The sequence below is a fragment of the Dermacentor variabilis genome, chromosome 3, assembly GCF_050947875.1.
Source record: "Dermacentor variabilis isolate Ectoservices chromosome 3, ASM5094787v1, whole genome shotgun sequence".
Lineage (NCBI taxonomy): Eukaryota > Metazoa > Arthropoda > Arachnida > Ixodida > Ixodidae > Dermacentor > Dermacentor variabilis.
Genome location: NC_134570.1, coordinates 79,843,010 through 79,855,749, shown reverse-complemented (window position 1 = coordinate 79,855,749; position 12,740 = coordinate 79,843,010). Strand labels below are relative to the sequence as shown.

Below are 12,740 nucleotides of genomic sequence, written 5' to 3'. Positions count from 1 at the left end.
GCTGGAACTATGCGGGAACACAAGTTACGTTCCTAGCTCGGGGCGCCATTAAGGTGCGAAGACAAAATATGCAGCAGATATTTTCAGGTTATTTTTGCGTGGTTCGCATTGTAACTAGTTAAAAGAAAGAATGAATAACAAAATTCAACTTAACGGACAGTTTCAGGCAAGCAGCTGCCGTGCATACATAAATACGTATACATACATACCATTTCCACTGCCTGCCAGCTTCGTACACGCTCTAGCTATGCCGAGCCACGCATTCAGCCGGTGCTGCTTAGCTAGTACGGGGAAAATCACGTGGCAGAGACGGTGGCGGTACTGGCAGAGCAATTTGCTCAAACATCATGTACTAATATGACGAATCCGACGCTTATGCGGGAATCGGTGATAAGCGAAGCTTTCTTTACAGTTTGCGCAAATGTTGAATGTAAACGTTCTGCGAAACGCCGGCGACAGAAACGTTGGTACAAAATGGCGCAAATGAAATGTGCACTTTTACGCATGCCTCTGTAGCCGCGCTCTTCAACTTTTCGTTGCCGACTTGTTCACCCCCTCGTTCCATGCATGCTCTGGTCCCAGTTCCGTTAACTTGAATGCTCTCTCCACAGTTGGCCACTTCTGTTGCCGTCTTCTTCACTTTTTGCCTCTTGTCCTGCCTGTCTATTCGATTACGTACCCATTCTGGGCCAATACCCCAGAATGGGTGATCCAGGGACCCTGTGGCCCAAGTTTATCGGTGCACATATTCACTGGCACATGGGCAGCGACCCAAGTCGTGTAAGCTTGCTGTATATATCCGCGAATGTATCCGACGAAGAAACAACAGGCAAGGAAAGGGTGCCTTTAAAATTGCACATTTAGCTATGCGCTTATTATGATATCAATATTTTCATGGCAACGCTTGCCCTCTATAAAAACGGGGCATGAAAATCAGTGCACTGTCACGCAACACCGATACCTTTATTTATCGCTCGAACATTTTTGGTCGAAACAAAATGACATACCGAAAGTTTGCCTCAGTACTGTTGGCTTAGTGCTCAGTGGGAAACAGCAGCGAATTCTTGTTGTATCGGTGGGTACGGGCTTCGTCACTTTGCCTGGTGTTGTCGGTCATACACAGGCTAGTATTCGGCTTCAGCATTAACGCAACATGCGAGTGCAATACCGAAAACGTGGCTTGCGTTATACATATGCGGCATTGCAGACACGTTCTTTCTTTTTGATTCGCGTAATTTAGTGGCGTCCAACACACTTCAATCCGAATGATAAAGCGTGAGTATCTAGGTCAGCTGGAACTCCGGCGTGAAACTGTAGAACATAAATTCTTACGCAATCTCTGTGTATTTTGTCAGGCTTATAGTTACGCCGATCATAGCTTGTTAGATTTTCCTTAAAGTTTGCAACAGAGGATGAAGCTTTACTAAATGAACTAATGTGTAAGAATGCACAATACACGATCGTAGATAATATTGTGTTCCCGCGAGGATACTGGATATTAAAGAATAATGTGTAGCCACTCGTCATCTGTCCTGTTATAATACACCAGTTGTTGTTGAGTGATTGAAATGTGATGTACCTGGGGGCTACTACACCTCTGCATGTTCTACAGTAAAAGAGATCATAAGAATAAAATAATAACGATATAAATAAATTAAGCAAGTTAAAAAAAACGACGCTTTTTCTCACATTCTTACGTGGCTCATGTTACAGCGTAAATGTTTAACCTTGAGGTCGGGATGGCGGTCGTGGCGGCATGAACGGTACTCAGACCAAGTCCAAGCGCCCTGTTCAAGCCCACCTTCCGCGTTGGTCATGTGTTTTCAGCACTTTTAATGATGCGCGTTTGACGCAGACGTCGTTAGCGCGGAGCTTTCATATTTGCTGAGTGCTCAGCGCCTAACCCGTGCGACGAACGGCTGCACAGACGCAGCAATTGCAGCTGCACTTGCAATCATAGATCCACCTGCTGTTAGCAATCTCCCTAGTTCTTGCTCCTCCCCCTCCTCCTCGTTTAGCAAGATTATATGGCAACTTCTATGTACTTTTCTGTCTTTTCTTATTACAGACTCAAGGACCGAGAGAGGTGGACTGATCGCGTAATCGCCATCCGCTAAGCAACGTAGTTTTCGCATTTGCAATACGTCACTGCAGATCTGAAGCCACACGAGAACATAAATATATTGAGCGGAAAGTTCGAACTGGGCAAGTGTTGACATTGCTCCCTGCGGTGATGGTGTGTCCGTATGTAGGCGAATAAACTAAGCGTTTGTTATGCATGCATGGTCATGACATATAATTAATCCGTTCTATTTAAAAGCTGCGATAGGTTTCGCGAGGACATATGTACGCACGAGAAAGGAAGAAATTAATTGCGCAGGCATCGCGGCATGTTTTTGGGGCATACCATAGAATGGAACACGCTTCTTAATTTATTCCGTCGTAGTAACACAAATGACACATGCGCGACTGCGAGTCGGTGATATTATAATGTGAATGCTGATCACAGTCCTATAATAAGGAACGCCGGTAATAAGGAACGGCCGCCGGGATGTCGAGGCTTTTGAGGACTGGAGACCGAGAGCTGTCTAGATTTTATTTTCTCTTATTTAAATACGAAGTGTACACAAACTAGAAAACACGTTTCCAGTGTCACATTCACTTGTTTGTCTAACACCCATGTGATGCATTCACAAGCGCTTAGTTTTCAAGCTAGAGCACGTTTAGCTCCTGGTTACACCATTATCACGTGTCTGAATTAAAAAAACAAACATAGACGTAGCAAATGTTCCAAGTGATTTCACCGTGGTTGTGTTTCAATCAGGCGTGATACCAACGTTCTGTTTTTTATTTCCTCCTGCCTTTTCTACTCTTCTGGTGTGCACGGATGGTGCAATAAAACTGTATGCAGCATCAGATCAATAAAAGTTTACAGTGTTAATCAAGAATGTACGCGATGTTGTATTTAGTGTTTCATATACAGGGTGTTTCAGCGAACGCTTTCAAAAATTTTAAAGTTGCCTGTGGCACAAAAATTGACTAACTAGGTTCTTAACTAATTACCTTATTATCAATATTGCAATTTACAAATAATAGCCGTGGAGTTCGCAAGTCGGATCGAATTGGAACGAATTCTCAGGATAGCACCAGTTTCGAGATAATAATTTCGGAACTTTGCGGGAAAATGCGCTGGCGTTCCAGTTAATTTTGTGCTTCAATGCATAAAACGACGTTCTATTAAGAAAGTAAGTGGAACGACAATGTATTTTTACTGCAAGTTTGACGACTCATATTTCGTAAATGGTGTCATCCACACAATTATCTTCAAGTGGATATATATGCCTTCCAGTTTCACCCCCTATAATTTTTTAAACTGGTATATGTGCCATAAAGTAATTAGCTAAAACTTAATTAGTTAGTTTTTATAATTTAGTCGATTATGCATTTCAATTTTTTGTGCAAGTAATGTCGACCTCTACGAGTAAACCAGCTAATGAACTAGAATTATGCTATATATGGCACCGGCAACCCATAAAATTTTTGAACGTGTTTGCTGAAACACCCAGTATACAGACACAAGTACAGAAAAATAAATAAAAATGTTGTCTAAGTTTCTATGTCCGCGTAAAACGTTGAGAAGCAGTTTTTTTCTTTTGCGACAATAGAGTTCATTGCAGTTAGACGCTAGATTTTTCTCGAAATACAACTGTTCTGTTTTGGTATTCAGAAAAGGTTGTTGCGCTAAAATTCTTCGTAAGATAACATTTCAGCCAATCCTGATGCTGGACATATCGTTAGCGAAGGCGGCCAGCCGATGGCAAAGAACACTTCCGATCGAAAAGCTTCGGGAATTTGATCCCTGATTCCCTGGAATTCGTCTTAGCCGGCATTAGCTACTGGTCAGCTCTACAACGACAGCTATTCGCACTCATGTTTTTTTATATCGTCATTTACTGGTTTTCCGTACGCGCTGTGCGCCATACGCAAACATGTCTGCCGTCCTGTCCACTCCTTCGTCACGTCCCCGTCTGAAGTCGCGGTTCTTTTCCTCTTTAAACATGTGAAGCCAACTAGCTCACTTATACATCAGACAATCATTGCGTCATCCGTCACAGGCGTCATCGTTGCAAAATGTTATCATTGGTAAGATTCAGCTTGTGATCCAACGCCTGACCTGTCGTACGCCAAGAGCAAGATCCAACAAGCTTCCAGCAGACCCAATCAGGTACTAACAAGTTCCATCACTCAAAGCAGAGTTGGAGCCACTATCCATGCAGGTCAGTGTGATATCGCATCGGATGCCGCGTTCTATACCATAGCCGCGATTACATAAATGCTTTCCTTCTGCTCTTCTTACGCTTTCTTCAGTGAAGTTACTGAAGATGTTTGTCCCCACGCAGGATCCAAACAGGTTCCTGGAATGTGTGAGCCGTCGTGCCGTATTTACAGCTTTCATAGTTACTGTCGCGATGTTTATCGACGCCATGCCATTGTTGTTGGATTTTTCACGTATCGTCATGAGGTGTCATCATCGTCGTTGCCATTGTAATTGTACCGTATCTTTAGTTGTGCTTATTGTCGTCCTTATTGTCGTCATCGTACCACCAACTCTATCGCTGTATTGGGTGGTACTTGGAGATTTCCTTGCAAAGATTCTCTACAAGGTTTATCTTCTAAGATAAAAAAAGAACAGGACATTCAGAAGAGAAGACCGCTGCCGCGACAAACTTGAAATGCCGAGACTTCCATCCGCACGATGCACCGTTTAAACAGAACAAATCCTCAAATCAACTATTACTGGGGTAACCACTGGAATTTTTCGCCGATCCCCTATCGTGAGTACGTGCTATGGGCCTTCAACAACAACAACAACAACAACAACAACAACAACAACAACAACAACAACAACAACAACAACAACAACAACAACAACAACAACAACAACAACAACAACAACAACAACAACAACAACAACAACAACAACAAGGGCAAGAAGTAAAATGTAGGTAAAGGAAGGCCAATTATGTGACCGAGAGAGAAATTAGGTGACAGAAGAGCAAAGCCTGCGACCGCACCGTAACTGTCTAGAACGCGGCTGACTCCTGAATATCAATCAGCAGTGTGGGTAAGGAGAATAAAGCATGAACAGATGACATAGATAGGAAGGAAAAGCGTGCTCAGAGCTGATAACAATCCCGAGCAGCGTTTCTTCAGAGTTACGCTAGGTGTGACTGTCACTGCTTCGCAGTTCGGCGAGTACTGATCACAACGGTTTGTCACTTAATTAGAAAAGATGAAGTTAGTTTCTTGTGTTGAAACGCTGTTATTAAAGTTGTCTTCCTGTGCATAAACCTAAGCTTGCAACGGTGGGCTTTTGCAGACTTCACCCGTCGCAAGGCGCGCTCACGTGAAACGATTATCGGTGCTTCTAAAATTGAACGCTTCTTTGCAAGAACCGACCATTTGTCATATCGATTCAGACTGAGCTACTGCACATGTAGCAGTATCTGGCCAGGAACATAAACTAATCGTCCCCTGTCACTTGTAGAACTCTTGGAAAAAGTTGCAGTTGTCTGTCCTTGCTTACTCCCTCTCTCTCTCTCTCTCTCTCTTGCGGTTGTCTTGACTGTGAAACTGGCCGACAAGAGTACTTTACCACTGTTTTTCGACCTTCAGTGACATTGAGCATCCTTGCCAAGCTCTAAATGATTCTTTCTGTACTCACTGAAAAACAAAACAGCAACAACAATAATAAAGGGCTTCGCAGCCTAGCTCTAGAAGGATCTAAAAATACGTTCTGCCATGTCAGTTCTTGCTGTGAGTTCACGGTTACATAGGCTCGTCCTTTAGAATGGTCCAATACCGAAATATTGAACTGTTTGGTTACCGATGAAATAATGAACGCGTCATTTGTAGGGCGAATCGCGCGAGTGAAAAAGAGAAATACAAAGAAAAAGAAACTAGGTTAACGAGAATGGTCTACACCCTTTATCATAGTCCTACGTGCTTCATATGATGCTGGTCCGCAAGTAAAACATACATCACGTTTTCTTATTTTCGGAGCAACTTTATGCATGCTGAGATTGTGATGAAGCAATTGCTGCGTCTATTGCTTCGATCCATGTGGCGCTTCATTTTTTTTTTCGTTTTCATTAGGAAGTATTGCAGGCATCATGATCTTGATGCAGCTACTTGTGCTGAATATTCCTTAGCGGACACGGATCACAGGGTCAGTCCATCGTTGTTTCTTTTTCAGCCTGCAATAACAAAGGTTAAGTAGAAACAAGATATTTATAATTGCCAAAAAGAAAATAACAAGGAGGAAGCGTACAGTCCTCCAACACGGCGCATCTAATAGTCACAGTGTTTATTTACGACTCTAGACGTACGTATGGGCCAGTCAATCAATACACTAGAGAATTTTAGTGCGTCCAGTATTCCGACAAGTGCGGGCGGTTTGCCGGATGAACGGGGGCGTAAACGTGAGCGGCCAGATTGGTGGCGCCAGCTGGTGGTGCAGAGCTCAACCACCTAAACACAGAGCCAATTACTATATTCTTCTTAGCCGGGGTGTAAGTTTTCGATAGCGGCGTAATTGTGAACGCAATTACGCCGCTGCCGAAAATTTGCACCAGCAGCGAAGCAGGATATAGTGGATTACTGCAATTTTAGCTCTGTGTTTGTCTGGTTGTGCTCTACAACACCAGGCGGGTGCGCTACTCCGGCCACTCACGTTTACGCCCCCGTTCATCCGGTAATCCGCCCAAACCGCCCTCGTTTGCCGGAATAGCGGACACGCTAAAAGTCTCTATCAGTCATCCAGTTGCGGTACAAACTACGTAAGCGTAAGCTTAAATTGAACGAGGTTGTGTGAATTGTTGAACAAAATTCACTAGAGATGTCATAATTAGAGACTCGAAAATTATGAAGGGTTAAAAATAACCAGTAAACTGAAATAAATGCCCAATCGAGCTGTCACCCTGATTTTTTCCTCAGTCATAAGTTTTTGTTGGGCTGTTCTTTTTTTACGTTGTTCATTTGTGCCGTTAAATGACGCTGCACGGTCAGGGTAATCAAACAGTTATATGCGTACTATTGTCCGTTGCGCACTTCATAGGAAGCTTTTGCAGCACTCCGCTTCGGTTAGGGCAAGAAGGGTCTGCTAATTGCGAGTGGTGGGTGGTGAGAAAGGAATTGAACGAGAGGAATCGTTAAGATATCGCGACTTTTGATTTTGACTGATTAATGTTTCTTCTAATATTCAAATGTTTTAATTTCTTCGCGAACTTTAAGCTTCCTTCTGTGTACGTCTTCAGTTACGGTTGTCAAATTATAAAGTATATTGCGTGAGTGCTGCTGCCTTTTCTGTGCTTTCGTTCTGGGGTCCGCAATATGCGAGTATTCATTTTGCGTGGTTATGTGCATCTTTTTTTTTTCATCATCCGTCGCCCACGATTAGCCGATCATAACGTAGGCGGTGTGCCGCTCGGTCCACGAACTAATAGCCCAAAATGAAAATAAATATTGGCATAGAATCGTTGAATTATCAGCCTTGCTTAACACAGATACAAAGTGCTTTGACAATTGACTGAGGCTCTTGTAAGCGTAAGCAAGCAATTTGTTCCTGAAAGGTAGGCAAATTAAGGTGATTTTACTTCATCTTGATTGCATTTAGCATGGACTGATCTTCAGTGCAGATAACATTTCATACCGTATATATTTAGCGCTCAGGAAGAAAGACGGGTGCGTTCAGATTATACAAATACGCATTTAGTAAAGCAAGTAAAACTGAGCGCAATATAACCATGAACAAATACGCAGTTGATATGCTCACCACAAACTTTGGCCGCTCGGCGTCAACAGCGTAGAGAAGATCGTCTTGATTTCTTTCCTGTAAAAAATACAGTAAAAAGGCAATGAAAACACGTAAAGCAACAATGTTTTTGTTTACCTCGAATTCATTACAGAGCGGGTGGCCGTTCACTTTAACAAACTATATGTCTTAGGTAGATTGCTGAAAGCACGCACGCTTATTGTTTCGGGTCGTGGGTGACGTTGTTTGATGAAATTTTACTAAAGTGGGTTCACCCTGGATTAAGTCACGTGCAGAGAGCGAGAGAGGGCGAGAGGGAGAGAGAGAGAGAGAGAGAGAGAGAGAGAGAGAGAGAGAGAGAGCAGGAGATTGTTCGTACGTGTATACATACTTGTGCCAATACGCTTTACTGTGGAGATCCAGGAGGAATGCGAGGGCAGACATTCCGAGCCATATGCCCAGGTAGCCGCCGGCGTACGCAAGTAGTTCGATCCGCTGTATGAGGTGGTCAAAGAATAAAACAGAACAAAAGAAATACTGTCGTTGAGCGCACTGGTTATTTCGTAGGATTTTGTTTCTAGAGGAATTCTCGTTTCATTTCTTGGCTTCTATGTGCCAATCTCAGTATTGTTAACTGCTGGCTTTTCATAGCACCCATCCGCCACCATTAGTGCCATCTGTTCTTCGGGACTGCTGCGACTCGTGTGGGTGCGGCCAATTTTCAGCAATTGTCACATGTAGACGAGAAAGCGTGTCAACATCGAAGTTTAAAGAAAACGACAAAAGTCTGCACAGATACCGGTGGAAGCCATAGAACGCGTGGGGCAAAATGTTAAAGTTCTTAATTGATCGGCATACTTGCAATGGATCTTCGTAAAGCAGGCGAGAGCCCTGAGAGTTTCATCTGAAAACATTCTAAATTTTTCTGATTGTCTTCGCGCAAACGTTTGCAGACTTGAACAAACTCTGTGAAAGCTGTCTCCGCATCATTTGAAGAACAGGAGTAAGATGTTAGCTACAGGCGGATGTAGCCTTGCAAATGCATGTCGGCAGTTGCTTCGCCTGAGCCTGTCATAAACTCATAAACATGCTACCACATAAAGCGTTTTGCAAGTAATGTCAATTTTCACCACTCGCTGAGCGCATCGGTATCTTCAAGAAACTTCGAAAGAAGGAGAAACACTTCTCTCCTGTTAATACAATGTCCTTGCGGGGAACAATCATGTATGGTCACTCGGGGAGCCTTCCTGTTTCAATCCGCTGGAAAGAGTCTCGACCTTTTCCACGGATTCTAACAAGTAATGTTTCAAATAACACATGAACGTAGCAGAGCGAACACTTAGGTGACGTCGAGCTCGGGTCGCCACACCGGCATTTGTGCTGAACGCACGCGTATACAAACTAGGCATCTTCGGACCGGCTAAGTTCCTTCGCCATGTGGAGGTAATGCTCTGGAAACGGTCTAGGGACACCTTGGCAGAGACATTGCTGCAGTTTCTGCACGATGCAGAGTTACAAGCTTTTATATGATTTTCTATTATTCTCCATATGCTTTGTGGTAAATTCTCACGAAATAAAAAAAGAAGAGCGAAAGTTATTCACGATAGTTGCTTGTCATAGTCACTGTGTGTTCTTGAGACACACTCATCGTCGGCTTGCATGCCAGTGCTTGAAGTACAAGAATGTCGCATCTTCACTTCTGGACACACCGATATGCGGTGAAAGTCACTGAAAGTTCATGTGAAATACTGCGTAGCCGCTTCACGCCACACAATAGCCGCGGTAACATCACCCATTATCACTTTGTCATTTTAGGTTTTGTGCTACCTTCTATTGCCCGACCTTGGAAAGAGAGCAAGTACAAAGTTACAGCCTCGTGTTCATTGTCTTCGGTTGCATACAGGCATAACGAAATGAAAACGTTTCACTTAACGGTCAGCGTAGGCTGGTACAGGACGAGCTCTTCAATGTCTGAGCGGAAGCGAAGCTTCAGAGTAAACTTCTCCCTGCAGTCAGAAAGAAAATAAGCAAACAGCAGGAGAACCAGTGCATGATATAGTGCATGTTCTCCAATCACGTGAACATGAATGCGAGATGAGCGCATAGAATATGCTATAGCGCATCACCCTGATGTGACACGCTGTCACTTACATATAACTCGTTGAAAACGAGTTATTTGTACACAAGGCGTACACGAAACTGGCAGTGTTCATGCGCTCCTCTTCGACAATGCTTGCTCCCCCAAATTTGCATTGCATCACTGCATAGGTGAAAGCAGGCTAGTCCCAGAATTGAATGAACGTCTTTGATGAGAATTTCGGTCACTGCGTGGGTGACCTGGGCATGTGCTTCTCTTCAACCAACCTAGCTCATTTAAGCTATCATAACTGGGCATGCGCAATCAGGCGTGTGCAACGCTTGAACGAATTTCCTTGAAGAGAATTTGGTCCACTGAACATGGGCCACGAGGTATGTGCCCACATTCAATAAACCTTGTTGACACCCACTTGTATCACTAGGTATGCGCCACACTTCAGTGTAGTGAAATTGGAAGGAAAGCAGCCGAGTTGTCTATTATAGGAAAAAGAAAGGCGTTCAGGAACACTTCGGAATTTCAACATTCCGTCTGCCCTCACGGGTACGCAAGATCATAGCCACATGGGCTGTAAGATGTGGAAAAAAAAATGACCTTTTGCTTTTTTGTAACTAAAAGTCTAGAAAAGAAATTTGTAGGACAATATGGGTTATAGTAACTAAAATTTTATAGCCAATAGTCGCTTTACGTCCCGCGGACGCGTTAGTGGAGGTCTACAGAGAATTTTGCCCAACTGGGGATCTGTAACGTGCGCTACGATGCACACGGGCGTCTTCGCAGTTTGCCTCCACTCAAACTGCAATCTCCGGAGCCGGGGTTCAGCCCGCAATTTCGAGCTGAGTATACTAGCGCCTTAGGTACTCAGCTACCCCGAAGGGCGATAGAGTAAGGTTATACGGGCATATGAATTGGACGAGTTCAGAAATGTGTGGAACGATTCCCCACTACTGCCGGTTGAAAGCGTATGTGGCCCAGGTTTAAAGGGTTCGTAACTAAATAGCCGATGGTCGTCGCGAAAGCGACGGTTTGACATTATTAGGGCAGCTCATGGACTTTCTCTGTTTTCTCGCCAACTTGGACTAATGGGTCGTCTACCTTCTCATAGCGTAAGGATCTGCTGTGAGGACAAAACCACGTTCGTAACCTGTCGGCGGGACAAGTTGTGTCCCAGGTATGGATCGTTGCGTATGTGCCTCTCATCAGTTGGCCCATTTAACGCGAACGTGTTTCACTGGGTATATGTCACTGATTATATGTCGATCTCTAAAAAAATCAATGTAACCTCACTTAACTGCGTAGATGAAACTAGGTGTGTGCCACAATTCAATGAACGTCTACGATGTGTATCAATGTCACTGAAAGAATGGCTGTGCTTTGTGTACAAGAAATGACACCAAATTGGATGCAGTCTGCATGCGTGATGCGTGATGCCGAGGACTTGGGCTTTCCAAGCTTTACCCAGATACAACCTAATGTGGCCGCCGATAGAAACGTTGATAATTCGGATAAAAACGAAGACATAAATTCGGCGGTGACACTCAAGACAAGTGGGAATGCGAAGGCGTTACACCGTTTGTAGACCTCGGAACCTCATAGACGCGCTCATTCTATACACTCACGACGTGGTGCCACATCTTCCCCATTGGCTGCGATGCCGCGTGCCCAGTGACGCACGCACTGGACCATACCTTTAGCCAACCAGATGGCTGCGATATGACGTGTGCAATGAGGCACACACTAGGCGCACATTTAGTCAGCCAGAACCGTGGAGCCGCCGTGGTGTCGGGAGAGCGAGCTCGTCTCGCACCCCGGAGGTCCGGGTTCGACTGCCAGCCAGACCGAAAGGTACCAGATTTTCTCTTCAGTCATTAATTTACTTTGTTTACAGGAACCTCCCTGAGAAAGTCGACGTCCATCCGACCATTTGTGACGTGTTTTTACTGTTTGCGCCTTCAGCCATTTTTGGTACCATCTTTCGGTCACGCCGACGGGTTTTCGCGTAATGGGGCCATGCCATGCTTTCGCAAGAAAAATAAAACAACAACAAAAAAGAAACCTTTTGCATTTTTTTTCTACCTCAAATGTCACCCTCCCTGCCAAGGATAGGTTTATTGCAATCCTATCATTGCAACTACCGTGCCGCATATTCATTTATAAAAGAAAGGAAGTGATGAAATACGGTCTTCTATAGGCAGTTTACCTGTACTGCATGGTGGCTTTGAAATGTGCGGGTTATTCAAATTCTCTTCAAGAAGCCCATATGCCCAGCAAGCACCTTATCCATGGTGCCCCATGAACGTATGACATTTTATACAAGAACTCGTACGTTCCCATAAATCATATGGCAATTTTGGGTGCGATAATTATGGTGCATGACGAGTGCCACGCCTACTTGTCTAACTCGTCCCTCGTCTTATCGCCCCGTATGACGTTCACCAAGTCAAAAAACTGATGAGCTCACCAACAAGTAATACGGGGCATACTTTTATTTGTCGTTTTATAGTGCGGAATACTTGGTCGTAACAGAACGGTCGCATTTTCATCCTCACAGATTCCCGATGAAGTACGAACCACTACTGTTAGTGACGGTAGTGCAATACACACTATGTTATTTTCTTCTGCGTTAAGCGTGCACGTGGGACGCACGTGACACTGCCGATCGTTCCCGGAACACAGCCGATCCAGTTCCGAACACAGTCGTTCCCGGAACACAGCGCTGCCCCGACAATGAACCCATGCTCCCAGTAAAGAGCATGTGTGGTGAACATCGCTCCACGCTTTCCGGCGCTGCATTTTTGGTAATTAATGCACTGGCAGTCTCCGCTCTCTAAT

At 44.3% G+C, this 12,740-nt stretch overlaps 1 protein-coding gene across 1 annotated transcript in view; it reads left to right on the top strand.

Annotated features, from left to right (window-relative positions):
* Positions 1 to 2,928, top strand: part of LOC142574580 (uncharacterized) — a 50,178-nt gene extending 47,250 nt beyond the window's left edge. The window contains exon 13 of the mRNA XM_075683629.1: positions 2,069 to 2,928. Within this exon, the coding sequence (XP_075539744.1) occupies positions 2,069 to 2,117 (49 nt within the window). The 3' untranslated portion in view covers positions 2,118 to 2,928. The remainder of the gene's footprint in view (positions 1 to 2,068) is intronic.
* The last annotated feature ends 9,812 nt before the right edge of the window (positions 2,929 to 12,740 follow it).